This window comes from Apus apus, chromosome 2, assembly GCF_020740795.1.
Source record: "Apus apus isolate bApuApu2 chromosome 2, bApuApu2.pri.cur, whole genome shotgun sequence".
Classification (NCBI taxonomy): Eukaryota; Metazoa; Chordata; class Aves; order Apodiformes; family Apodidae; genus Apus; species Apus apus.
In genome coordinates this window covers 36,647,962-36,672,473 of record NC_067283.1, presented here as the reverse complement: position 1 = coordinate 36,672,473, position 24,512 = coordinate 36,647,962, and the positions used below count along the sequence as shown (strand labels likewise).

General features: G+C 40.4%; 1 protein-coding gene across 1 annotated transcript in view; it reads left to right on the top strand.

Moving 5' to 3' along the window:
- Nucleotides 1-16,952: 16,952 nt before the first annotated feature.
- The window catches only part of RFTN1 (raftlin, lipid raft linker 1), an 85,451-nt gene continuing 77,891 nt past the window's right edge, over nucleotides 16,953-24,512 (top strand). The window contains exon 1 of the mRNA XM_051611223.1: nucleotides 16,953-17,102. Coding sequence (XP_051467183.1) covers nucleotides 16,958-17,102 — 145 coding nt within the window. The 5' untranslated portion in view covers nucleotides 16,953-16,957. The remainder of the gene's footprint in view (nucleotides 17,103-24,512) is intronic.

Sequence of the window (24,512 nt, the reverse complement as noted above, 5' to 3'; positions counted from 1 at the left end):
CCTTTTTCATATTAGTGAAATTTACTCAAATGAGAATCTCAGTTGACCTTATTAGTACAGCTGGGCACCAAATCTCTGGGAGGTGGAAATACAAAACATCAAAAGTTCCAGGAATTACTTTTCCTTATATAGGAATCAGCCTCATGCCATTGAGAAATTGAGAAACACATTGATTGGTTATAGTGCTCTATTAAACTACCAGAATGTTTAACTATCAGTATTAATAGATATCAAACTCCTTCCAGAGTAGTGTTTAGTCTGAATATTCAAAGAAAGGAACAAACAGATATTCCATCTCCTTCAGAAATGTATTGTTTCTTGTTAACAGTAAGTCTTACTCGACTTTCTGCACTGGGTTATCACTAGCTGACCTTTTATATAGGGTTTTTGCTTGCAGGTTTTTGAAACCTTACAGAAATTAATAACTATTTTTTTATCTTTTTTTTTTCCTGAGAACAGACGTGCAAGAGAAAACAGCTTGGGGAATGCTATCTGAAACAGGTCATAGCTTCTCTAATGCTTGGTTAGATTTGGCCCCTCTGAGAGGGAATATCTGGGCCCTCTTGATCACCTAGTGAAAGAGCTGCTTTAGTGCCAGCTTGATGTAGCAATAAATCTTGCTCTCTGGCCAACAATCTTTTTACATGTGGCCTTTTTGGGGTGCATATCTCCTGTTTCTGAAGATTCTCCTGCAGCTTGGATTTAATAGAAATGATACAGATTTCACATTCTTATTTCATTAATAATTTTGATCAAATGTGTACTGAATCATTCAAGTAAGGTAAAATAAATAGAGTTGAATTAAATAGACGGCAAGTAATTATGTAGTCACAGCTTTCCTCTTACTCCTACAGAGCCATATCCTATCAGATACTCATCAAGTCAAAATTACCTTTACATAATGTTATGTAGCTCTGTGTAGGAGAAGTATATTTTAAGTTTCAAGATGATGGAAACCAGCTTTCATAAAGGGCATCCAAAATAGAAAATTGATCGTTAATTATACCTAGCCTCTGCAGCTCCCTAGTTGTTGGCTACAGATGGGCAATAGAAGCACTTAAATAATAAAACAATTTTAAAAATAGTCCTATGCCACTAAAATGCTGTAGTGGTAGGACTCATGTTAAAGTTACTCTTAACTTTGGAAAATAGAATATGAGCTAGTTTGATTAACTAATTGGGTTAAAATTGTGACCCAGTCTGAGTATGTAAGTGCATTAGCTGCTGGCCCACTCTCCCTCTACTGGAACCCTGGAAAAGGCAAACCAGCTGCTGCTTCTGAGCAAGAGTCAGATTGTGCCCTGCTGCTGGGGCAGAAGGGTTCATACCTCCACTGTAACCAACAATAGACACTGGTACATTCTCTCCTTGGCAGTAGTATAGACCTAACTTCTCCATAGCTTTCTATTCTGTCTTGGTTCCTTCTGTGATTTGAAAGCAGTTTCCCTGTTATTTCTGAAGAGCTGTGGCCCTAGTTCTCAGTAACATCTGATTAAATGAGCAAGATGTGCTAAATGACTTGTCTATCTCAAATAGAGTAATTTTGGCTTTTCTTTCAAATTTTGTCTTGTTCATAAATATCTCACTAAGATACTAAACATGCTTTTGCAGAGTGGTAGGTAAATAAAATAATCTTACTCATATTTTTTAATCTATTTTTTATTAACTTGAGTTTAATAATAAGTAACTTTTGCTGAATCCTGTTCAATGTGATGTTGTAGGTGTCTTGCTTTTGACAAAGAGGAAAAAATGTTTGTTCTAAATTAGCTTTTAATATTTTTTCATACTACTATGGAAATTAGAAAGATGGGATGTGGTTAACTTAAATGCTGGAGTCTAACTTTGTAATGAAAAATAACAGTAACTGGCATTATACTGAGTTTCATAGAAAAATGAATGGCTTACACTTACCTGGATCTTTCCAATTAGTTGTTCAAATAAGGCCTGGAATAACCAAGGAAGGGGGTATCTAGTGGCATAACTAGAAACACCTTGCATAAGAGAGAAATGCTGTGCATGTGATTTCTCGCTGCTTTTCACAATGTGACATCATGTCTGCCTATGCCAAAATAAGTACAGATATTTGGCAGAGCAGAATTACCCAGTGCCCTACCAGTAGCAATTTACACCTTGCCTCACCCAGCTGCACCCAGCACTACAAAGTGCGAATGGAAAACGTGATCACTTCTGCTTGTGATACAGGAGGTTGTGGAACTCAGCACTGCTAAATTTGTGGATTTACAAGAGAAATTACACTGGCTAGAAACAGAAATAAAATGTATCAAAGCACTTTTAAACTCCTCAGGTGGAGTAATATTCCCTAATGGAGTGTCTAGGAGCAACATCTTACTGTTGAGTAAAGCAATAAAGTCCTTCAGTTGTTTATGGTTAAATGGTTGTTAGGGCACTAGTATTTAATTACCAAGTCACTTGTGTTCTGCTGTAATTTATTGTTCTGAGGGTGTGTGTGTAGATAGATGCATTTATATATATATATATACACTCTGAAATGTCTAGGATGCTTGTTTAGGTTTTTTCAGGTTCATTAGATTTCTCATGCAAAGAATGTTGTCTCTTCTTGGGTACCAAATGAAATACCTGTTACAATCTGAATAAGTTGTAGATCAGGTGTTATCAAATTAAATCTGTACCAAAATGGTTCTGAAAGAATATCAAATAATATCAAAATATGGGATCAGTGTGTATTTTTTTAAAGAATATATGAACAGTAGTGAGTTAGAGTGGACTTCTGTAGTTCTCACATTGGTAGTTTGGAGACAATAGTTTCAAGTACAGCATCACTTTAGATTGCATGCTATGCTTCAACATACATGCCTTGATATCAAGCACTTGAACCATCTTTGTTTTCTTGTATTTCAATGTAGACACACCTAAATAGCTAACAGTAGAGGTATCCTATCCTGGTAATTAATCTCCTGCTTCTGTGATATGCTTTTGTAGTCCGAGAAAAATAGCTTCCTGTCAAAAATCCTATGGAACAAAAATTGAATTCAAGTTTCTCTTAAAAAGTGTAGAGAAGTCTTAATGGGTTGTATATTTAACACTGGAGCAGAGAAAATCCAGATTGAAATTGGTGCATCAGCACCTCATATCTGATAGCTCTGAGTTTGCAGACATAGGTGACTGATAGTTACTGACTGAAATGGGTAGTGAAAAGATAGTTTGTAGGGCCTGGGTCTGTGCAATGCAATGTGCTCTTAACAATAATTTGAAACACTTTTTGTCTCTACAGGTCTGCTCCTTCATAGCAATCTGGTCATCCAGGAATGTTGCTTTCTTAGTGCTGATGAAGCTTTCTGTATCTGAGAAGTGACACCAGCAAAAGTCTTTACTGTTGTCAGACATCCTTTCAGTTCAAACCCTGAGGTGTAGATGTGCAGACTCTATGGTGTCAGCAAGGTCTGGTGCTCAGGATGCTCCTTCTGAAATGATCTATGACCTTAGGTGATTATAATACAGGGAAAGCAGCCCTTTCATTTGTGCGTACACACTTAGCAGTCCTTCCCCATATGCTTTAACGGTAGTAGCAGAAAAACAGCTCAATTACACGGCACCCTGATGTGGCTGCCTGCTGCTTTCTCATACAGTTGGAAAGCCAGAGAAACTAATGAGTGGAGGAAAAATTATGAAGGACAAGGAAAGAGGAAAAACTGTGTAAATAATTAAAAGGAATGGAAAGGGGGGGGAAAAAAACCACACACAAAAGGCAACAGGAAAAGGAGATGGGTAAAGTCTCCACATAATATGCACTGCTGGTGCTTGCTTCATAGTTCATCACTGGTAAAGAAGTAACTTAATTTTCCAATTTCCAATGTTTTGATGTGCTTTTGGCTACTGACTTTTAGCTACTGCTGATAGTTGAGCTTTAAGAGGACTTGAATGCAGACAGAGGCTACTCTGAGGAAATATTTTTGTTCCCTTATGGCACTTGAGGGGAAAAGTGGAGGGAGTACTTGGAAATAGATTTAATTTGTCACAATACCAGCCTTAATGCAGATGTATTCTGCAGTTAGAAAGAATTTGAGGTGCTAATGTAGTGTTTGCTTATATTTTTTTTACATAATTTAATTTGCTTTATGCACCTACACAATATGGAGAGAGATTTTTGTAAGAGTAGCAAATGTGTCTGTTGCATACAAGGGCTTCAAGCAGTTTCAGTGTTAATCAGGGGTCTTTTTAGGAGTTGCTGAACAGGTTTCTGGTCTAGTAGGGGGAAGCACAATGAGTGTGGCAAGCAAAGTTCCAGACTTGGTCCACAAGCATGACAATTGGGATGGATACAAGTTTTTGTGGAGAGATAGGGAAGATGAGGGTGGAGGATTGCCCCCTTTGTGAAAACAGCAGCTGGAATGTATGGAGCTCTTGGGTGGATGACAGGCTGCTTGAGAACGGTAAGGATCAAAGAGGCTACTGAGTATGAGATGGTGGTGGGTTGCAGACCAGCTACTCATGATGAAGGGTGGTTAAATCTTTAGGAACTCAATGACATCTATGGATCACAGATCACGATGCTTGGAGAGGAGTTAGTCTCCCTGACAGCTTGGAAGGGTAGCATGGTGGGATACAAGCAATCCACCAGATTTCAGGAAGCTTTCTTAGTAGGGATGTTGAATGCAATAGCCAGGGGTGTTGCACAAATGGATATTTGCTAACAAGGAACAATTTTTTAGGAATGTGATAATAGCAATTCTGGCTGTAGTCGGGATCACACAGTGGAGCTCAAGATCCTAAAGGGAGTGAGGAAGGCAAGTCCTTGGACTTCAGAGAGCAAACTGGCTTAGGTGGGGAATGGGTAAAAGGGATGCCATGGGAGGCAGCTCTGAAGGGTGAAGGGAGCATAGGAAGGCCTGACAGGTTTTTAAAGGGAACCTTTTCCCTTTGTATGAGTGGCACAACCAGAGAAGTTGATGAATTGGGCCATCAGCTAGGCTAAACAGGGAACACCTGACTGAGCTTCTTGTAAAACTATCATGGTGGAAGCAAGAACAAGTTTTGGTGAAGGAGTTATTAGAAATGTTGCCAAGGCATGTGGGAAAGGTGTTGACAAACTCAAGGGCTTGTGGAATCTCATGTTGCTCTCAAAAACAATGTTAACAGTAAGATGTGGAACAAGGAATGTGTAGGCCTGTTGTTGAATGTGAGCACAGTTAAGGCAAATGTACTTGGAGCTTCCTTTGCCTCAGTCTTCCAGTCCTGTGTACTTGGAGGCAAGTTTTGAGCAGCAATGGAAGAGGATCGAGACAGGGAGTTCTTCTGAGAACTTGACCTGTACACATGGGAGACCAACTGGGCTGTGTCTGAGTACTACTGGGAAGAGCTGACTGATGCTTTGAGAGCAGCCGCTCTTTGTACTTCCTAGAGTGGGGTGAGGAGAGTCCACAACAACTAAAGCAACGCAAATGTTGCAATTATTTTCAGAAAAGGCCAGAAGAATAATTTGTGGAACCATGAGGAAATTAGTCCTTGGGAAAATAATTGAGTCTCCTTGGAACAGACTTGGTTTTGTGGATTTCCTGTGTCTAGAAAGGGTGCCATGACGCCTCACCAGCTGCTGGCCTTGTGTGATAAAATGGCTGCATTTGTAGGCATGGAGATGGTACTGGACGCCACGGCAACTTTAGTAAGGTGCTTGGTGCTGGTGCTATTTTTTGTATTCTGTAGTCTGAGCGGGCGGACAGCTGGATGGGTGCAAAGCTCATTGCATAGTTGGGCGTAGACAGTTGCGGTTTAATGGGTCGCCCTTGGCCTGGAGGGCAGTAGCAAATGGAGGCTTCTTGTATTTAAGATAATTTTCAAGGGCCTGGAGGAGACGACAGGACCCCATACTAGGAGCGCAGTTGAAAAGCTTCAGGGTTGGGCTGCTGTCCATAAGGACCTGGGAAGGCTCAAGGAATAAGCTAGCATGAACTTTTTAAAATTTAACAAGGAAAACCATCCTGCCTGTGGGAAGGGAGGGCACCTGGCACAGGTCTAGATCGGGGACTGCCTGTCTGGGTAGCAGCTCTGGCGCGAAGGCTGTGGGAGGTTGGTAGGTCTCAAGCTCACTGTGACCAACAAAGGTAACACCCTGCTAGTGGCTTGGAAAGAAGTGATAATCCTCTTCTATTTGGCACTCATTAGGGCTCTTCTAGACCATGCATTGTGTCCAGGTGCGTCGTTTTACCCCCTCACAATTCCGTGATAAGGAACTTGTTGACAAGCTGGGCCGTGCTCATCGGAGGGGTTACAGGGCCAGGGCTGTTGGACGTGCCCTGCACGGGGAGGCTGAGGGAGATGAACTTCTCTGACCTGGGGAAAGGAGGGCTTGCCCCCAGCTGAGGGAGGGTGAGGGAACGGGCGTATTGCGAGGAGAGGTTCAGACTCGGGTCCTCAGGAAGCCGGTTCTGCTGCAGTGAGCCCAGGGCGGGTTTGCCGGGTGGGCCCTCCCCGCCCGGAGGGGCAGGCGAAGGCAGCACCGGGCCGGGGGCCGCGGGCTGGGGGCTGGGGCGGAGGCTGCGAGAGGGACTTCCAGCCCTGGCCGGCGGGCGGTGCCATCCCCCTTCGGGCCGCGGCGGAGGCGGGAAGCGCTGCTGCCCCCTCTCCCTGCGTCGCCGCCGCTCTCGCTGCCCGCGGGGCTCGGCTCGGCAGCTCGGAGGAAGAGGAAGTGGCCGCGGCCCCAGGCCGGCTGGGCTCGGCGCGGCGCGGCGCGGAGCTGCTCGGCACGGCCCCCGCCCCCTCGCCGTGCCGCCTCCTCGGGCTGCGCGGCACAAACTTTCTGCCGGGCAGCGGAGCCGTGCGGGGAGCGGCCCCGCCACCTCCCTGGCGCGGAGCCGAGCGGGGAGCGGCCCCGGGAGCGCGGCGGGCGGGCACGGGCGGCAGCCGGAGGAGGAGGAAGAAGCGCTGTCAGTGGGACTGGCCGTCCCCACCCGCCGGGCATCCTTCAGCAGCGCCGGGCTGCGCTTCGCCCGCCGCCTGTCCCAGGTACCGCCGCGCACCCGCCCGGTTCGCTGCGCAAACTTGGCGAGGGGGCAGGAGGGGGGTCCGGGACGGGTGGCGGGTTGCTGCTGGGCAGCGTTGGCGCGGGGAAAGCGGCTCCGGGGCTCTGACTCGTCTTCATCCTCTGGCTCCTTGAAGTTGGGAGCGGGGCCCGGGCTGGCCGGCGTGCCGGCTTCGGCGGGGCTGCTGGCGGCTCTCCTGAGGGCGGGGGTCGGGAGGCACTCCTGCCCGTCCTCCCTGCGCGGCAGGGTTCGGTTTGTGCGGCGCTGACAGACGCTGCCCCGGAGGGGCGGGGGCCCCGCCCGCTCCGTCCTGCCGGTTGCCGAGGGGCCGGGGCGGCCGTTGGGCCGGGGCCGTCCTGTCAGGCGGCCACGAGACCCCCGCTCCGCCCGGGCGTTCGCGGGGAGCGGGGGCGGCGTTGCTGGAGCTCGCCCTTCAGCCGGGGTAGTTACTCGCGGCGAGGCAGAGCCGGGAACGGAGAGCTCCGGTAGGAGCCGGGTCGGGCGGGTGCTTGGCTGCCGAGCCCGGTGCTGCTGCTGGCGGGCCGGGCACCTGGAGGCGGCGGTGCTGCTGCGTGCCTCGTGCGGCCGGCGGGGCGCGTGGTGTCACCGTTATCTGAAAAGGCTGGGCCGGGTGGTACCTTTTGAAGTCCCCGGCGCTGTTTCAGCACGCTTTGATTACAAAATAAGGGGAGGCAGTGCGACCGTGGGTCAGCAGCTGCCCGAGTATGAAATGCATCTCCAGTTTATCTAAATTCTTGTCAGAGCAACTACTTCTGGCAGCCTATGTACTGCTGGAAAAGGGGAGTTCAGTTGGATGGACTTCTAGAGCTCTTCTGTGATACTTCCAGCTTGGTCAAATAATTAATGGGAGTCATTTGTTCTCCGTGACGCCTGAGCGGGCCCGCGCGGGCCGGGGAAGGCAGCGGAGCCGGGGGCAGGGGAGCCGGGGGCAGCTGGGGTGGGACCGGGAGCAGCGGCCCTGCTGGTCCTGCTCAGCGGGGGTTGTTGGACCTCAGGTAGTACACGTCTAACTGTACCTGACAAGACGTTCTTTTAATCTCTCCAGCCAAAGTTTGGAAGCTATGGTACGATTGCATACTGCTGCTATTCTTATTCCTGTAAAACGTGCATGGGTTTGTTGTTTTGTTGGTTTGTTGGTTTGTTTTTTTTTTTTTGTATGCTAGGAGAATAATTACCATTGTCCAGACATAGCTGATCTGTACTTTGCAAGGGCAAATATTTTTGTACATCTGCTTTTATGTTTTATTTTTAATGGATCCAATCCATTTCAGCTTCTGGTATTGAATAACAAGTTACTGTCAATAACCCGCTTTTCCACAATACTAGTGGTCACATTTGTGTATTTAATTTCTTTTTTTTTTTCTAAGAAAAAAAAGTTTCTTGGAATGAAGGATTATTTTAGGAATCTAACTTAACCTCAAGTTAGTTACATTAGACAAGGGGCTTTCCACTGCTTGAAAGCTGGCATTTCCCTGGTCTGAAAATGAGAACGTAGCACGAAATGAGTATATACAGCTGTGATTAAATACCTAGGGGAGTTCTGAGCTGTGGTACTGGGAAATGCAGACACCATATTTGGTATAATGAAGTGGCCTTAGAATCTGTGGTGGAAGAGCTGGAGCCACAGCCTTCTGAAGAATACGAAGTCAAAATTGATGAAGTCTGTATTTAAAATAAAATGTTAATAAGCAGGTAACTATTACTCCATCCACCAACTTCATGTGAGATCCCACAGCCTCACAGCTGGCTCCAGGGGTCCACCTTACCTTTTACCCCAAGTCAGCTGGCCAGGGTTTTGCTCCATGGCAAACTGGCAAATGATAGTAAGCATAGTACTGTCAAGTCTGTCTAGCTTTGTGTTTTGCCTGGGTTTTACTTGCATGCCTTGAAACTACTCTGCTCACATTGCAATATGCATCTGCTTGTCATGCCTGTTTTTAGTGGGTTCAGAGTGGTGTGCTATTAACTTTAAAGGAAAGTTGGATTAGTATCTGACATTCCTATGCATGCTTCTTTTGAGTCCATTCAGCCTTTAATTTGCTAGACAATAAATGTTAGCTGCTGAAGTTTCCCCTTAAGTTCTTGAGAGTAGTTCTCTAGTGCTTCTTAACATCTCCGTAGTCTCGGCTTCACATGGAGACATCTTGCTTGAGCATTTGCAGCCATGGTATTTCAGAAGAAAGACTTTGTTATCTTTACCAGAAATAGCCTGTCTAAAACAATTTTTGAGAAATAGGTGGTATCACCTGAATCTTTTGCTGTACTGAAAGACAGTATCGTGGTATCACTAAGTAGTAAATCTTTTGGATGAGCGTTACAGCACGATATGGGTGGAGTGAGGAGCGAGGGTCTCTCACCAAGCAACTGCTCTTCAGGTTGCTCCTTTAGACCACACTTGCCTTACCCCTCCACGAGTTCTCTTAGATCCTGTTTGCTTTTCTTCTTCCCACCTTCTCGCCCACATGCACATACATGCAGAACAACTTATTTCCCTAGAGAGCATTCAGCACAGCTAGTGGCAACTCCTGGCTATGGGCCAGGAGCCTGCAGATGTTGGCCACCGATTTGCAGACCCAGGGACAGTGCAGAAGAAAGTAAATGTTTGTTATGCAGGAGAGCAGGGTTGAGCCCAAGGGTAGTGTTGTGAACACCATAATAAAAGCAGTAGCACCTAATAATTTTCTGTTGAAATTGCATTATCACTGTGGCGTGTTGTTGGACGTGCTGCATGCTAGGGCCGTGCTTTCTTCGTGACTTGTCTATAAGACCTATCAAAGTAATCTGTTCTAACTTCACTGAATCCGTATCATATTTATTCATATATTGTTTTGTTTTCTTCTTAAAACTTAGCAAACACTTGAGGCTAGATTATCAATTGTCTTAATTGGCCAAACTATGTTTTCCTCCATTTTTTTGTCTAGGCAGTACATTTTCTTGTCTCCCATGGAGATGGTGCCAAACCTGGTGGAATAGTTTGTTTTTTTTTAATTCTAGTAATTGGATCTGCAGTTCATCATGACAGATCTTCTGAAGTTCTTGGTATGAGTCCAAATTAGTCCTCCTGATTTGTGTTCTGCTTCCGTTTAGTTGTGGTATCTTTGGCCTTTCTAACTGGGTTTGACTTCTGGCACATTTCACTTATGCTGGTGTTTCTTGATCCAAGACTGTAGTTTCCTCTGCTGAGCTTTTTTTCCTGTCCCTTGGAAGCTCTCTGCTTATTCTACCTTTCCTTCTTTATTAGGTAATTCATCTCACTGGGTCTGGAAACCTTCTTAGGAATTCTCTTGTCACTTCCTTGGGTTGCAAATTCTGCAGTTATTCATATTATACTTTAAACATGTTCCAGACCTCCCCTGTGCTCATGTCCTCCAGCTTTTCATTCCTGTTCATCTCACTAATGAGTTCCCTTAGTTTTTGAGATTCGCCTTTTGAAACTGAAAACCTTAATTGCAGATTTACTTGAGTTGTTCTACCATTTAATTTAAATAAAATCAATCATAAGGAATAAATCTGGGATTATTCTTTCACCGACCTTTCTATAAGCAGAGATTTAGTTATCAGCTGCAGGTCTAAAATCCTGATAGTGTTTGTCAAATTGGAAAGTAGATGTTGAAAAAATTGGTCACTTGTGACATTCAGCATACAGTAAATGGGATTGATTTACAGTAATTGTTATTTGTATTTTCAAAATAAGTATTTGAGAATCTTTCAAATTATTTGGTAAACATTAGTTACTTAAACAACTGATCCTTCCCCACCAAAAAAAAAATAAATTGCAGTGTTTATTGAGTGTATGCTTACATAGTTATCCGTATGGTAATATTCTTCAAAAAAGACCCAGTAGACACCTCTTGGTATGGAATTTCTCTCTTAATGAGTGTGATCTCACCAAAACCCTACACAGTGGTAAGTTAGAGGGAAAAATGGGAATGTGTCAGGATCATGGCTCTACTGTGGGAACCTATAAAGGATCGTACGAACATACTGTTCTTCTTTATATTTTCCCTGTGCACCCAGTTTGTCGGGTCCGGTGTTTTTAATCCTCTGCATCGGTTATGCTTCTCTACCTGATGGGTTTTTGCCTTGTTATTCCTCTTCTGCTTCATTTCTTTATCTGTGCTAGGAAAGGGACTTGACCATAATTTGCATGCCTTCTCAGGGTTTGTTCAGAGCTGAATGGAGGACTAAACACTCTGGTGTTTTGTAGACTGGGAAGGATGCAAGAATTATGTGACCACATGCCAGCAAGTGAACAGAGCCGAGCATGAAGTGCTTATTATTTTGAAAATGGAAAGGTCAGGATTACAGGAGTGAGGGTTTAAGAAAATAAGTGTGTCTCATTACTACACAACATATGTGAAGTCCTGTAATTATTTGTAAAAGCCTTCTAGCATCCCTGTGAGGTAGCTAAATATTACCTATGGAAGGAAGAACCAGGATGAAAGGACTTAAGCAAAATCAAAAGGGAAAATTTCTTAATACATTGTAGTTATCTTGCTTTGCTGCTTCACTTGGCAGTTAGAACACCAAATTCCATAATTCTGTGAAAGTAACTTTAGCAGTAACATGTATTTAAAAAAAATAAATTGAATAATGATAGAGCTTACAAAATGGTGTCACTAGTTCTGGACAATAAGAATTTTAAATGTGTTAATGCAAGCAAGCTGGATCCCTCTAATTGCGCTTAAAAAGAAGCTGCCAGTAGTGTAACCTGCTGTTTCAGGTGGTAGTGTATTGGAATATTCAGTCTCATGCTATATGCTTAGCAGTTGACTCCAATACTATATGTATTTGAAATAATTGTTTAGGAAGTTTTTTCAAATCATCCCTATAAGTAATAATTGACACAATGCTTTCTGTAATGTTGATAGAGTTGAAATCAACCGTTTAGCCAATACATACATAGTTGATAAATATCCCTTAAATTACTTAGTCAGATAAGCTAGTCAAACTTCTGTTAACCGTGTGGTTCTGTTACTTTTCAGTGTAATTTTACTTATTATTCTTCAAAGATAAATTGTTACGGAGTTCCATGAAAGGAGGGGGCAATATGTCAGATAATTAGCTCCATTTGTTCCCAAAAAAGGATCCAAACAAAAAATTGGGTAGAAGGCAGGGTTCTTTTTTTCTCTGCTTTGTGCCTTTTTCCTGCTGAAAAGGAATCGTGGGGCCTGAGCCACTACTATGAAGAAAATAAGTTGTTAGCTGCATGATACTCTTTTATGCTTGTTGCTCTTTGCTAATTCTGAGCATGTATTTCATCTATTTTGAATACAGGCTAGTAAAGTGAGAAAGCAAACCCAAACTGCAGAATATTTTAACAAAGCTTAGGTCCAGAGATCATGGGTTGAAAACTTGGCAAATCTCTACAAGAGGAATAAAAATTCCTATATTTTATCCAAGATACACTTGTTTTCATAATGCAAGTGCTTAAAAATGGAAATACTGTTTTGGGTTTTTTTCCTCTTTCTGGGTACAATTTGTCGTAATTTTTTGTTCTTCATGGCAAAGATTGGTACCAGTTTCAATAAAACTTGCATTGCGAAGGAATGTTCAGGGACAGGTAATTTGCAGTGCTGGGGTGGGTTTCTGTCCTGTTCCTCCAGATGTTCCCCAGAGCTTCTCTTAAAATACGTGACGAAGGACAGTAATGAGGAGGAGGATGTGGCAGCAAGAGATTTATTCTTTAGGTTGGAAGTTGGGTGTTTGTTTGGGATATGTAAATCCCAGGTTAAATTTTTGGACTCTGCAGAAGAAAGCTACTAGTTTCCTAACCAGTGAGGGCCTCTGCTGTCATTTATGAGACAAACCTAGGAATTAATTGACTGTAGGCTTTGCTGCTGTTTTGCAACTCATCACAGTTTCCATTTTTCATGCTTTGCAAAATTAAAATGAGATATAGCCTAAAAAAAAAAATCTGTTGTTAGAGCTGAGTTTCAGTTCTAATTATCATCATCACATCTGAGCACAAAAACAATTTTTGAGATGATTGCGTCATAGAGCATGCTTAAGATTAATTCACAAACTCAAGGAGTTTTTTCCAGCATGTGTAGCTGTAAGAGCCCATAGGTAAATCTTAATTTTAGGAGTTAATATTTTCCATTAGCTGTTACTTTTTCTCTTTTTCCAGGTATTTCTTGTATATATGGAACTACTGAGTTGATAATTTTTACATCAGTGAAAAAGAAAAAGGTTGTCTTAAAACTTACTGGACAGGAGAAAATATTTGAAAAGTTTGGAATGTTTTTTAAGAACTGTTTTTTCATTTACTAAAAATTCAATACTAATAATACTATTTTGTCTTAATACAGAATTTAAAAAAATATCATTCACGTGGATGTGTAGAAAGCTGGAGTAAATATATGTAGTATAGTAAACATAAGCATCCCTTATAGCAAAACAATATATCTGCTGAAAAAGGGGATTGACATGGATTTAGTTAGATAGCTTTGAATGCAAGTGGCAAAAATTTCTTACACCACTCTGGGTAACTTCAGTGTGGAAATTAAGAATGTGAATAATGTTCTGTTGACAGCTAGATTTGTAACTGGAAAGCAAGGAGACTTTTTTGGGCAAGGTTGGGAAGAATCTAAACAGCACTAACTTTGCTGCAAAGGAAAGGAAAAGGGTAATAACTAATGTTAAAAATCTTTGAAAGTTTATAAAGCAAGCTATCCCAGTAGGAAGTCTGTGGGATAACAGGCAGAATTTGGTGAGTCAGTGCTTATTTGTCATACACACATCATCAATATCTTTGGGAAAACTTTCAAGTATTGACACATCTCTAAATTATTTTTAATATTTAGACTCCTTTATTAAAGTAGGAACTTTATTTCTTCAAATCTATTTCCTACTGCTACAGCACTTGCATACTAATTACTGTGGAAAAGACTGTGATGTTGTGAAACTTATTTTTCTACTAATACCTCTTTTATTTAAGTGAAAGCATCCTTTTCTATATGTGTGCTTAAGTAACATAAATACAATTGTCTATACTTAAAATCTGGGGAAGTGTTTATACTTAATGATACTGACTGAAGTTTTAGCTAATCAGCAGGATGATGAGAGTCAGTCTTCTGGTAAGCAGTCAATCAGTGAATTAATAAAAAAAAAGATTTTCAGTTCAGTCCAAAGAGGGCAGGTTTCTCCATGCTGAATGACTTGTGGGTTGGCACTGTTTCCAGAGCTCACTACTTGCCTGGACAATGAGGTTGTACTGGTTTTTTCAAAAGAGCTGAGGAAATGTTTGCTAGAGAAGCACAGGATTGTGTCCGTGGCTACTACTGGAAGAGTAGGCTTGTATTTTTTTAGCACTTCCATCCCAATTTAGGAAAGAATACAACACTCTGTGAAATAGTGAGTCCCTAAAGTCTTCTGCAGCCATCACTATCTGATGAATCCTGTGGATTTCAGACTAATTGTGTAACTAAGGGTTGCAGGCACTGCTGCCTAATGACTTCTGAAATGGATTTTTTTTCCTTGCAAAATGCCATATTGTATATTTAAGATGCAGAAGAATTACTGGGCCATCACTGAAACAAAAGATATGATGCACTTGCTAAAACTTACTGCTATCTTAGTTTCTTATTCTACAGTATGTTAAAGCATAAGTGTTCTGCTGGATGTGTTCCATTACAGACCATGGAAATGCTCATTGTATTTCGTTAAGGCACATCAATATACAGTACAGATTTAAGTATTAAAATAACATTTTAGACTTAAGCAAGAGAAAGAAGCTGCTGTACATGTGAAAGAATAATCCCCCTTTTTTACTTAATAGTTTTTCATTGCAAAAAAAAAATAGTAGAAAGAGTAGAAAGAATTGTTTTGGGAACAGAAAAAGATCTTGAGGATTTCTAACCTTAAATGTAAAAAAAAAACAAAAAACCACAAAAATTATTTATGACACTTTATCTGTATTTTTTTTATGCTTTAGCTCTTTCTAGCAAATATTCCTTTTGCTTCCAGTTTCTGTGTTCTTCAAATATTTACTATGGTACTTTACTAAGGTTTAATGTGTTGGTCAGTCCTATTTTGGTGTATTTATTAGTGACTTTGTAATAAGATGTATGTGTGCACATATGGACTTGGCAGGTGATGTGAGCTTGAGCTTCACTGCTGACCCTGAAATGGCTTCCAGCTCTTCCAGGGGTACAGGAGAATGGGATGAGATTATTACCAAGTAGTAGAAATGCAATGGAGTAGAGCAAAGTTACGGGATAAGCAAAGACCTCTGTTATTGGAAAAATTAAAGAGAAATGGGTTCTTTGGCTACTGAGAAGCTGACAGTAACCTCTGAATGTGATTCAGCTGTGATTAATTATTTTAGGTGCATATTACTTGCAGTTGATACATGGAAATCTTAGTGGTTTTTTTAACAGGCCTTGCTCATTTTGAGCATATGTTCACCTGTGTTCACGTAGAGAAATGAAAACAGGAGTGATGGAAATGAGAATGAGTCAGGTGATGGAGGGTGTCTTGAAAGTGAAAGGACTTGAGCACATTTATTCTAGCAGAACACAGGAAGGGCAGTGGTAACTTCATAAAAATGGCTTCACGAGGAAATATGAGGGAGGAACAAAAACTACAAAATTAAGCACAACATAAGTATAAATAAGTTTCTGCAAGTAGCTTCCAAATACATTAGGGCTAGAAATTTGACTAACTTTCTAACCAACTGGGGGGATGTAGCAGTGGCATAAGCTTATAAGCACATCTTTGAAGACATGGAACCTGAACTAGTTTTTCATTCTCCACTTTAGGTTATTAACTGTCAAGGCAAAGGCAACCTGAGTCTGTGACTGAATTTTTTCAGGTGCTCATTGCTGTCTGTTGGAGGTTACAGAGAGGCTGAACCAAAGATCTTTATGATGCTTCATCCAGTGCATTTACACTGAATGGATCCCACAGCTTGAAGTGCCTGGTGTGGCCTGTGGGAGCTCTTCTTTGTCACTGGGTGTTTATTCTGCATCTCCCACCCCATCCCTGAAGCATTAGTTTCTCCATGTAGGTGGAGGCAGGATGTTGGGTGGGTTGTAATGAAAACCTCAGGTGCCTAGCTGGTGTGACTTTTTATCTTCCCCTACTTGCTACTGGTTGAAATAATTTGCCTGAGTCTGACCAGTGTTGTTGAAGAGGAATGAGAGGATTTGGATCATCTGGGTATTTTCAGCAAGCAATGTTTCCACTCTTCCATACTCAGATGAACCATAATGTCCAGGGGATTGAGAAACGTGTAGCAGAAATTGTTGTCAGGGGTAATCTTTAAAATGTTGTGGACTGGCAGCTTATTGAAGAGAATTAGATTTATCTAGCGCTGTTCTGTGGTCACGTGCCTCTTCTGCTTTGAAGATGGCTTCTGTGAAGTGCCATTATTTCCTGTAGCTTACTTGAAAAAAAGTGAAGTGAGGCAGTTCTCTAAAAGATGGTAATCCTCTGCAAACCTCCTTTTTCCATTGAATTAGCAGTGTAGATACTAGTTTGAATGTTGCAGAGATCTGCGTAATAGATAATGCTGTCTGCTCACACAATAACTGCATATGCAAAAATTGTTATTAAGTTGTCAACCCTTATATTAGCAAGTTATTTTGCATTTTCAGCCACTTGTTATAATGGTATATGTGTCTTCCAGAGTACACTACCAAATACTTGTGAAAGATGCAAAATACATGCATTCAACTGTAAATTTTCCAATAAAATAATAGCATGCTTGAGGGTTGATATGAGTGGTATATACTTCAGTTACTATCTGAGCATTTATTTAATTATACAGTTTCATATAGTTTATAGGTAGCTTGTATTTAAAAACTGAAAATCACTGTAATATACTATTGTGTTGCATGAAAATGGAAAGACAAAAAAAAACACCACTAAAAGAACAATGTTTATGCATTTTCTCTTTTTTCTTTCCCTGCCTTTTTGCATCAGGAGCTGCTGAGATGGGTTGTGGACTGAACAAATTAGAGAAGCATGATGAAAAACGACCTGGTAATATCTATTCAACTTTGAAGAGGCCTCAGGTGGAAACCAAGATAGATGTCTACTATGAATATCAATTCCTGGACTTCACAACACTAAATGATAGTAAGTACACAATGTTATCCTTTAGATTTTTTTTAAATTCAAATTAACATTTTAATTGGTCCATAATGTTTTTTTTTAATAGTGTAAGTAGTAGTTAAGTTTATAAAGCATCTTTAGCTTCTTCAAGTAAATGCCTTCTCTTCAGTCATAATGCTGACAAGCAGAGATCTTACTGAGAATTTTCTGTAAATTTTTAACCTTAGAGCTATCTGTAAATTCTCAGATTTTTAGTTCATTTACACCTCGCTCTCTGCTCCCTGTGCTCCCTCAGGAGTATTTTGAGAGGTTAAAGTTAGTGTTTTCAGTTTTGCTAACGTAGCTTAAGTGACTCTTATGTGGTTACAGATATTTGCTGATAGGTGCACCCATGTGCATGGAAACAGGATAGTGGGAGAAACTGAAGATCTAAAACATCAAAGGGGTGAAGGTTCAGTCTCACACTTTTTTGTGTGTGTGTCTGAAATAATTTTGCTTTAATTCATATGACAATCCACAGATACTTCATTTCTTTCCTTCCTGATTAACATCAGTCATCTCTGCCAGTATTGCTCACACCATCGCCTGTGCCCTCTTTCACTTCAAAATTAGCCTGTTCTACAATTACTCCTCACACCATTTGGAAATCTGAAGCTTGAGCAGAAGGCTGGGACCTGCTTCTTGCTATATATAAAACAACACAGTACCAAAATCTGTTACAGCTAGCTGGCAGGACGCCAGGTAGAGCCTCTATGCTTTTGCCCTGCAGTGTGCTTCTACTTCTCTTGTTTTGCCAGTCAGGTCAAAGGAAGAGCCAAAGCATCACGTCTCTCACTATGTGAGACAAAGAGCTGCTGGTACGTCACTTGATGTGACACCTCTAGTGCAGCTCAGTATGTTCAGCTCAGAGTCATGTGAATTTGTTGTTTTTTAAAACTTGCTGCAAGTGAGCTTGAATTTGGAAGAAGGTGGAAGTTTGGAATAGGTGGTTGGACAGGAGTCCACTTTGTAGGTAATGCAGAATCTCAGTAATTTTGTCTTCACAGACTTTTCTTTGTGCTTTTTTTCCAGATTCACAGATTCTTCTGTTTGTTATACTAATTGAGATGCACTGCAGTTACTGAGGGCACCAGACAAATGGGAGAGAATTTTTTTTCATATTTATGTATTGCAGTTATTTTTACATTTATGTGTTTTGATTTCAAAGTGAACTGTTTGTTGTTTGATAGTTTGACAACTTTTACTGAGATGTACTGTACGTTATCTAATTAGTGATTATCAATTAATATTAAGGACACACTTGTATGGGCTTTTCTGGGGTATTCATCACTGATCTGACTGATTGCCTCACAAGCCTTAGCTTGTGTATTCTCCTGATACCTCTTGAAGTCTCTTCTTTGTCACTGTATGGAGAAAGAATCAGTACATGCGATAGCCTCAGGCACAGAAGACGTCTGGCACAGAGCAAAAAATTAAACGCAGACTTTCCAAATCTGATTAAATTGATAGGTTTTTGATAGGTTTGTTGTAAAGCATACTTATATGATTTTCTTACTCGTCATAGATTGCTTTATTATGACTTTAGGAGGCATAGCTGAAAAGAGACTGTGAGTCGAAGTACTTCTATCAAATGCTTTGGCTTGCCAAAGGCTGTAAGCTCTTCAGCTCCCATTGAGTTCTGCTTTGGCATGTTGTATCCCCATTTCTTCAGCCTCTGAATTTGCTAGTGGATAGGCAGATGAGGAGGGGATAGAGTTGTTCCTGCTGCTTTTCCTTAGTATCATCCACGGCTGTGTGCTCTCAGGATTGGCAGGGCAGCAGTTTGTGGTTATGCAGCTCCCTCCCTATTCATGTTGTTGGCTGTATAAGGGCTCACATCCCACTGCATAGTATTGCATCTTTTCTCAGTGGTGACAGCATCACTGGTTCATTTATATTTTTGCTCAGAAAGAATCTCTGCAAATAACTAAAGTCAACGAGTGTTTCACCTGTGCCTGCATGAATTCAGAGGCTTCTAAAAATGAAATGCTTGCAGCTGTGTAAAAAAAACATTTGGATTGTGAAATCTGTCTTCTGTGAGTCTACTTTGGCCCTTTCACTGCGTGTATATATCCTGAAGTTTTTTTCACAGGTTTTCTGTTTTATTAGGTTTTTAGAACAAGCCATGCTAAATTATGTCGATGAAGAGTATTTTATGGTATACTTACTCTAGGTCTTATTTTCAACATTAGTGTTCCTGGCTCTGAAGACTGGTGCTCATTTCTCTCTTGAGTCTTTTCTAGAACGTTTACTGTGCTGATGACTGTGTCTCTCACAAGCGTTTTATCTTAGCAGTGAGAAGTATAGGATTATCTCCATGTTACAAATGGTAATACACAAATTACTGACAGAAGTTTTCCAAGTCCTCTGGGTTTCTTTATGTGTTCCAAAAGCAGCTCTTGTTGACTTTAGATGTAAATGTGGATGCTACTCATATTTGCAGTTATTCACAAATCTGATATCCCTGCCAGAATGTGGTGTGTGTTTTAAGTGCAGTTTCGCAGGCAACTAGGTGGACGTAAGTTTTCTGCAGCTATATATGGGGGAATATTTTTCCCCTCTCTTGCTTCCTGTCAGCTCTGTGAATTGATTTAACTCGTGGATCTGGCAGGCAATCTTTTTCTTTGGTTATCACCTGCCAAATCAGTGTCTTGTGAAAGGGTCAGAAGAATGCTGGAGCTGGTGGAAGTGGTGGGAGTATGCAGTCAGGAAAAGAAAAAGGACCTTCTTTAAACCAGCTTAGACTGTTACGCACAATTTCCCCTTGCACCACTCTGTTGAAAACAGGGATAAAATATTGTCCTATTGGTCAATGCTACATTAGACAGAAACTTTACTTGCTTGCTGTGTTTGGTCCCTGTTTACCCTCTCACATACACAGCTGAAGGAATGTAAGGAAATATGCTCCTTTATTATACATTTTTATTAATTTCTTGAATTGAGCCTTGCTCCGCACTGACGCAGATATCGAGTGGAAAATAATATTTGATTACTTACTTAAGTACTATATAAATAATTCATAGATGCAAACAACAGAATTAAGTTGCAAGTGTAACCTTCACTCAGATGTTTCTCAGTGTTACAGGACTGGTGTACTTCAAAGTAAAGTGTCTAGAGAAAGGTTTCCCAAGCTTTCAAGGAAGCTAGATTATGAAGAGCCTATCCGCTTCCATGGTATACCACAACACTGATAATCTGCATGGTTCTTCAGAGCTAAAATAGTTAGATTTGCCACTGCCCTTTACTTTTTTGAGCAAGTGTGATAATTGATAGTAGCAAAGGGTTATCATTTTAGCATAGATTGGCATATGCGGAGTAAGGAGCACTTTCCTAAGGTATTTCAGAACCTTGGGATGGGTATGCTCATTTTGAGTTGTTGACTTTATAGTGTCTGCTTATGAGCCTTGTCTGTCTTGTTTCTGCTAAGGTGGCCTCTTCCAAGAAATCACATTCTGTCTTCAGTGTTACTGACAGTGTCATTCTGTGCTCCATTCTTTAGGCACTTGTATTGCCCAAGGCTTGTGGGCTGCTGCTGTCTTCAGGTGAAATCACACCAGATTTCACCCGAATTAAACTGATAAAATCATCACGGTTTTTTTACTTATCAAAAAGGCATTAATAGGTTTGTAAATCTGATGACTTGTTGCTGGGTCAGCAAAATGCCAGAGATGATGCGGAGGAAGAGCAGGATCTTCCCCCTGTTACCAGCAATGTGCTGTTAGGCTGCCCCAACTGTAACATGTAGCTTTGTTCCTGGTGCACTCATCCAGCTTCTGAGCCCTACCCACCTTGTCTTGTAAGGCTCGTTCCTTCATAACGTCAGTTTCCCTTGTCACTGTTCAGTCCAGTTCTGCATCATCTCCATCTTCAGCAACTTTCTTCTCACACTTTTCTACCCTCAGTCATTTCTTCTGCTGCACCCTTGAGTCTCAGTGTCCTGACACTCCCAGTAGTGGCATGCAGCAGATGCAGGTACTGCCTTGGAAAGGGTGCACACTTGTTCAACAACTTACTCTCAGTAGCTTTATTTGCAATTTGTTCTTCTAGCTCTTTGCTAGCTAATCCTCACTTCAGAGCTGCTCAACGTGCTGCCTTCTCACAGACTTTGAGATAATACTAATGCTAAGTGGCAATGATTGAATTTTATAAAAATAAAACATTGAGGACAGTAAAAGGCAGTAGCATTAGAATAAAGTTGCAGCAAACCTTTTTCTGCAAAACTGTTTTCATAAAAAACATGTTTTCAACAGTAATTCCATAGGGCTGGTTGCTTCGGTTGCTTCCCTTTTTTCCAATCAGCAGGAACCTCTCCAGACTGCCATGACCTCTCACAATGATGACCTTCAGAGAGAAACTGGGAAGCTGATAGTTTTTTATCTTTTCCTTTCTCCTCAGAATAATATAGAGGTTGTTGGGTTTTGTTTGGTGTTTTTTGTGTGTGTGTGGGTTTGGGTGGTATTTTTAAAAATTATTATTATTTTTTAATTTTTGTTTGTTTGTTTTTTTTTTTTTTTACTGACTTGTTTGGATTTGTTTTTTCACCGTTGGTTTACACTCCTCTAATAATTCATTGGTCTGATGAGTTATGACAGGTTTTGGCCTGGAATGAAGTTGGCATGAAACATATGCTAGCCATGTGATGAGAATGAAATGGGAGTATAAATTTTTCTAAATGGGGAAAGACTATACTCTGAACAAGCAGTTTGTGCTATAAAACCACTAAAATCCAGATGTTCTGAATGACGGAATGAAAAATAGTAATGCTTCCACGTGTCCCAGAGAAGTTCTTGAGTTATAATGTGCATATGGTTAAAGGGCATATGGTTTTTATCCTTATTGTTTAGAATTTGTCTCTTTTGCAAAAGAAAATAAAAATGAAGAAAAATACTTAAAAAGTAAGATTATTAGTGACATTCTAACATTCTCTATTTTTTTCTGGAGTGTTTTAACTTTTGTTGTCTAAGGGCATGTATTTTACCAGGAAAATACTTCTAGTATAACAAATACACTACACACATAAAACCTTCAGATTTGAGGCATTTTTTTATATGTATGTGGATATATATTTATATGTATGCATATATATAATTCAAAAGTGTATCTCTTTCAAGTTCTGACAAGCTTTTGGATACTGTACAATAAGGTTTTGGAACTAGTTATAAAGCTCAAAAAACATTTGTTACAGTATTGTTATAATTGTTATTACTAGGCTTTTGATCAATTTTTCTTGCTTTTTTCTTAGTACAAGACATATAGAATGTGTTAATGAACATTTGTAAAAAACTATTATATTACAATCAATAGTTAAGGAAGTATTTCATTTTTGGGATCACTTTCAGTTGAATGGAGGTTTAAATTAATAAAAATCCTTAGTTTTTTCCCTCAGGGGAGGGAAAGAATACATTTAATTGAAACTTGGAAGTGTCACACAGTGGGAGGTGTGAGTTGAGAATAGAGAAGGCATTTTTTCCTATAGAATATATATGGTTTTTTTGTCAGGAAATTCTGTTTTCTACATAATATTTGTTGTTGACTTCAGTGCTTACTGTCTCTTCCTGTTGGTAATTTTTATATTACATTAAGCAGTTATTTGTGCCTGGCTTCTGCTTTCTGTTTCTCTTCACCATTCACTTAAAAAAAACCCCAACATAAAACCAAACAAAAAAACACACTTCTGTGAGCTAGTGGCTGGATGGCTGAAAAAAGAACAAACCCTGCATTTGCAGGTGTTATTATTTGATTTAAGACTAGTTATTATTTGATTTAAGACTAGTAAAAGCAATTGTTTCCCCATTGGTGAAGTTATTTAATTTCCTGGTTCCATTTCTGTAGGCAGAAGAACATAATGACATCAGCATTAGACCAGGTCTGTTGCCACTGTTTTGTCCTCAGGAGTGATGAAATAAAATAGGCAATGCAAAATATTTTTAGATTTATTAATGTGATAGCTTGAACTAGATTGTGTACAACAGGCTAAAACGTTGCTTCAGAGGAGATTAATATGTAACAGGCTCAAAGCAATGAGACACAAGCAGAGGAGGCCAATGGATTCCTTCCATGTAGCCCAGATTCTCCTAATGCTTCCCTTTCACTTAAGCTTTGTTCACGTATGTATCCTATTCAGCTTAGTTTGATTATATGCATATGAAAATATGCACATAATAAAAAGGGTCAGTATAAGGAATGGATCTGGGCTTCAGTTCTCTCCATTAATGCAGACATAAAAAAATGACATTTTTTTGCTTCTCTTTGTATTTTATTTCAAGTTAATCATAGTCTGTAGTAATATGTTACCCTTAGGGACTCGCCACTGTAAGTCACAGTAAAATGAAATGTTCTAGACGTAGCAGTTTATAAACCTTATTTGTGTGTCTTGGGAAACTTGCAATTAGACATAAAAGGAGCATTCCATATGTTAGCAGTTTAATAAATGCAATAAATTACATCATAAATGTAATTGCTTTAAAGAATTGATAGGAATAATTTGAACTTCTTTACCATGGTTGGCTTTTTAATAAGGATGAATAACCCAGCAAAATCTGTTAGACATATTCTAGTTTCTAAATACAAGCTTGGCTTTCCATAATTATTGTATACAGATCCTTGAAATGGTAGACTGTATGCACGCGTTGTCTCTCCTGTATGTATAAGCTTGTCTGTATCTGTACATCAGTAATATGTGTAATACCTACGCACATATTTTACTTTATGGCTGCACTGTACAATGGAGAGTACAAAGATCTTTATCTAAAGTCATGTCATGACTGTGACAGAACTGGGAAGAGGTCCCAGGCAGTCCCATGCTCTAGCAGCTTGAACATGGCCGTCAAAGCATCTTTCTCACTGAATCTAAAGGAAGAAGCTGGTCAATATTACTAATTTTCCTAGCCCAATTTCTTTACAGTTATGCACCTACAAAAAAGCTGCAACTTTCGGGTACTTTCAAATGGGGAAAAAAAAAAAAAAATTAAAAATGCTGATGTTGCCTGTCTCCTCAAGATTCAAGTGAACTGTGGCACCAGTATTTTGTGTTAGAATAATACATTATTGGCTACACGAAAACTTATGTAAATATGATATGTGTAGTCTAAGTCTCAAATATGTCAAAGAGCACAATTATGTCTCTTGGAACTGTATTTCAAACATGTGATTTGTAACAGTTTCTTTTAAAATGTTCTTACGGAGTCTTAACCTAAATATATCTAGTGATGTAACAGCCACTTTTTCTACATGGATTCTGCATATGTAGTTGGGCAATGGGTGTGTACCAATGAAAAATGGACTAGGGAGGGAAGGAACATCTGCAGGATGTTTTCTATTTATGCGTGTTCCTCAATATGAAAAAATATGTGCTGCAATAGTAATGTTTGTGCTAATTTTCCTCATCTGTACCTA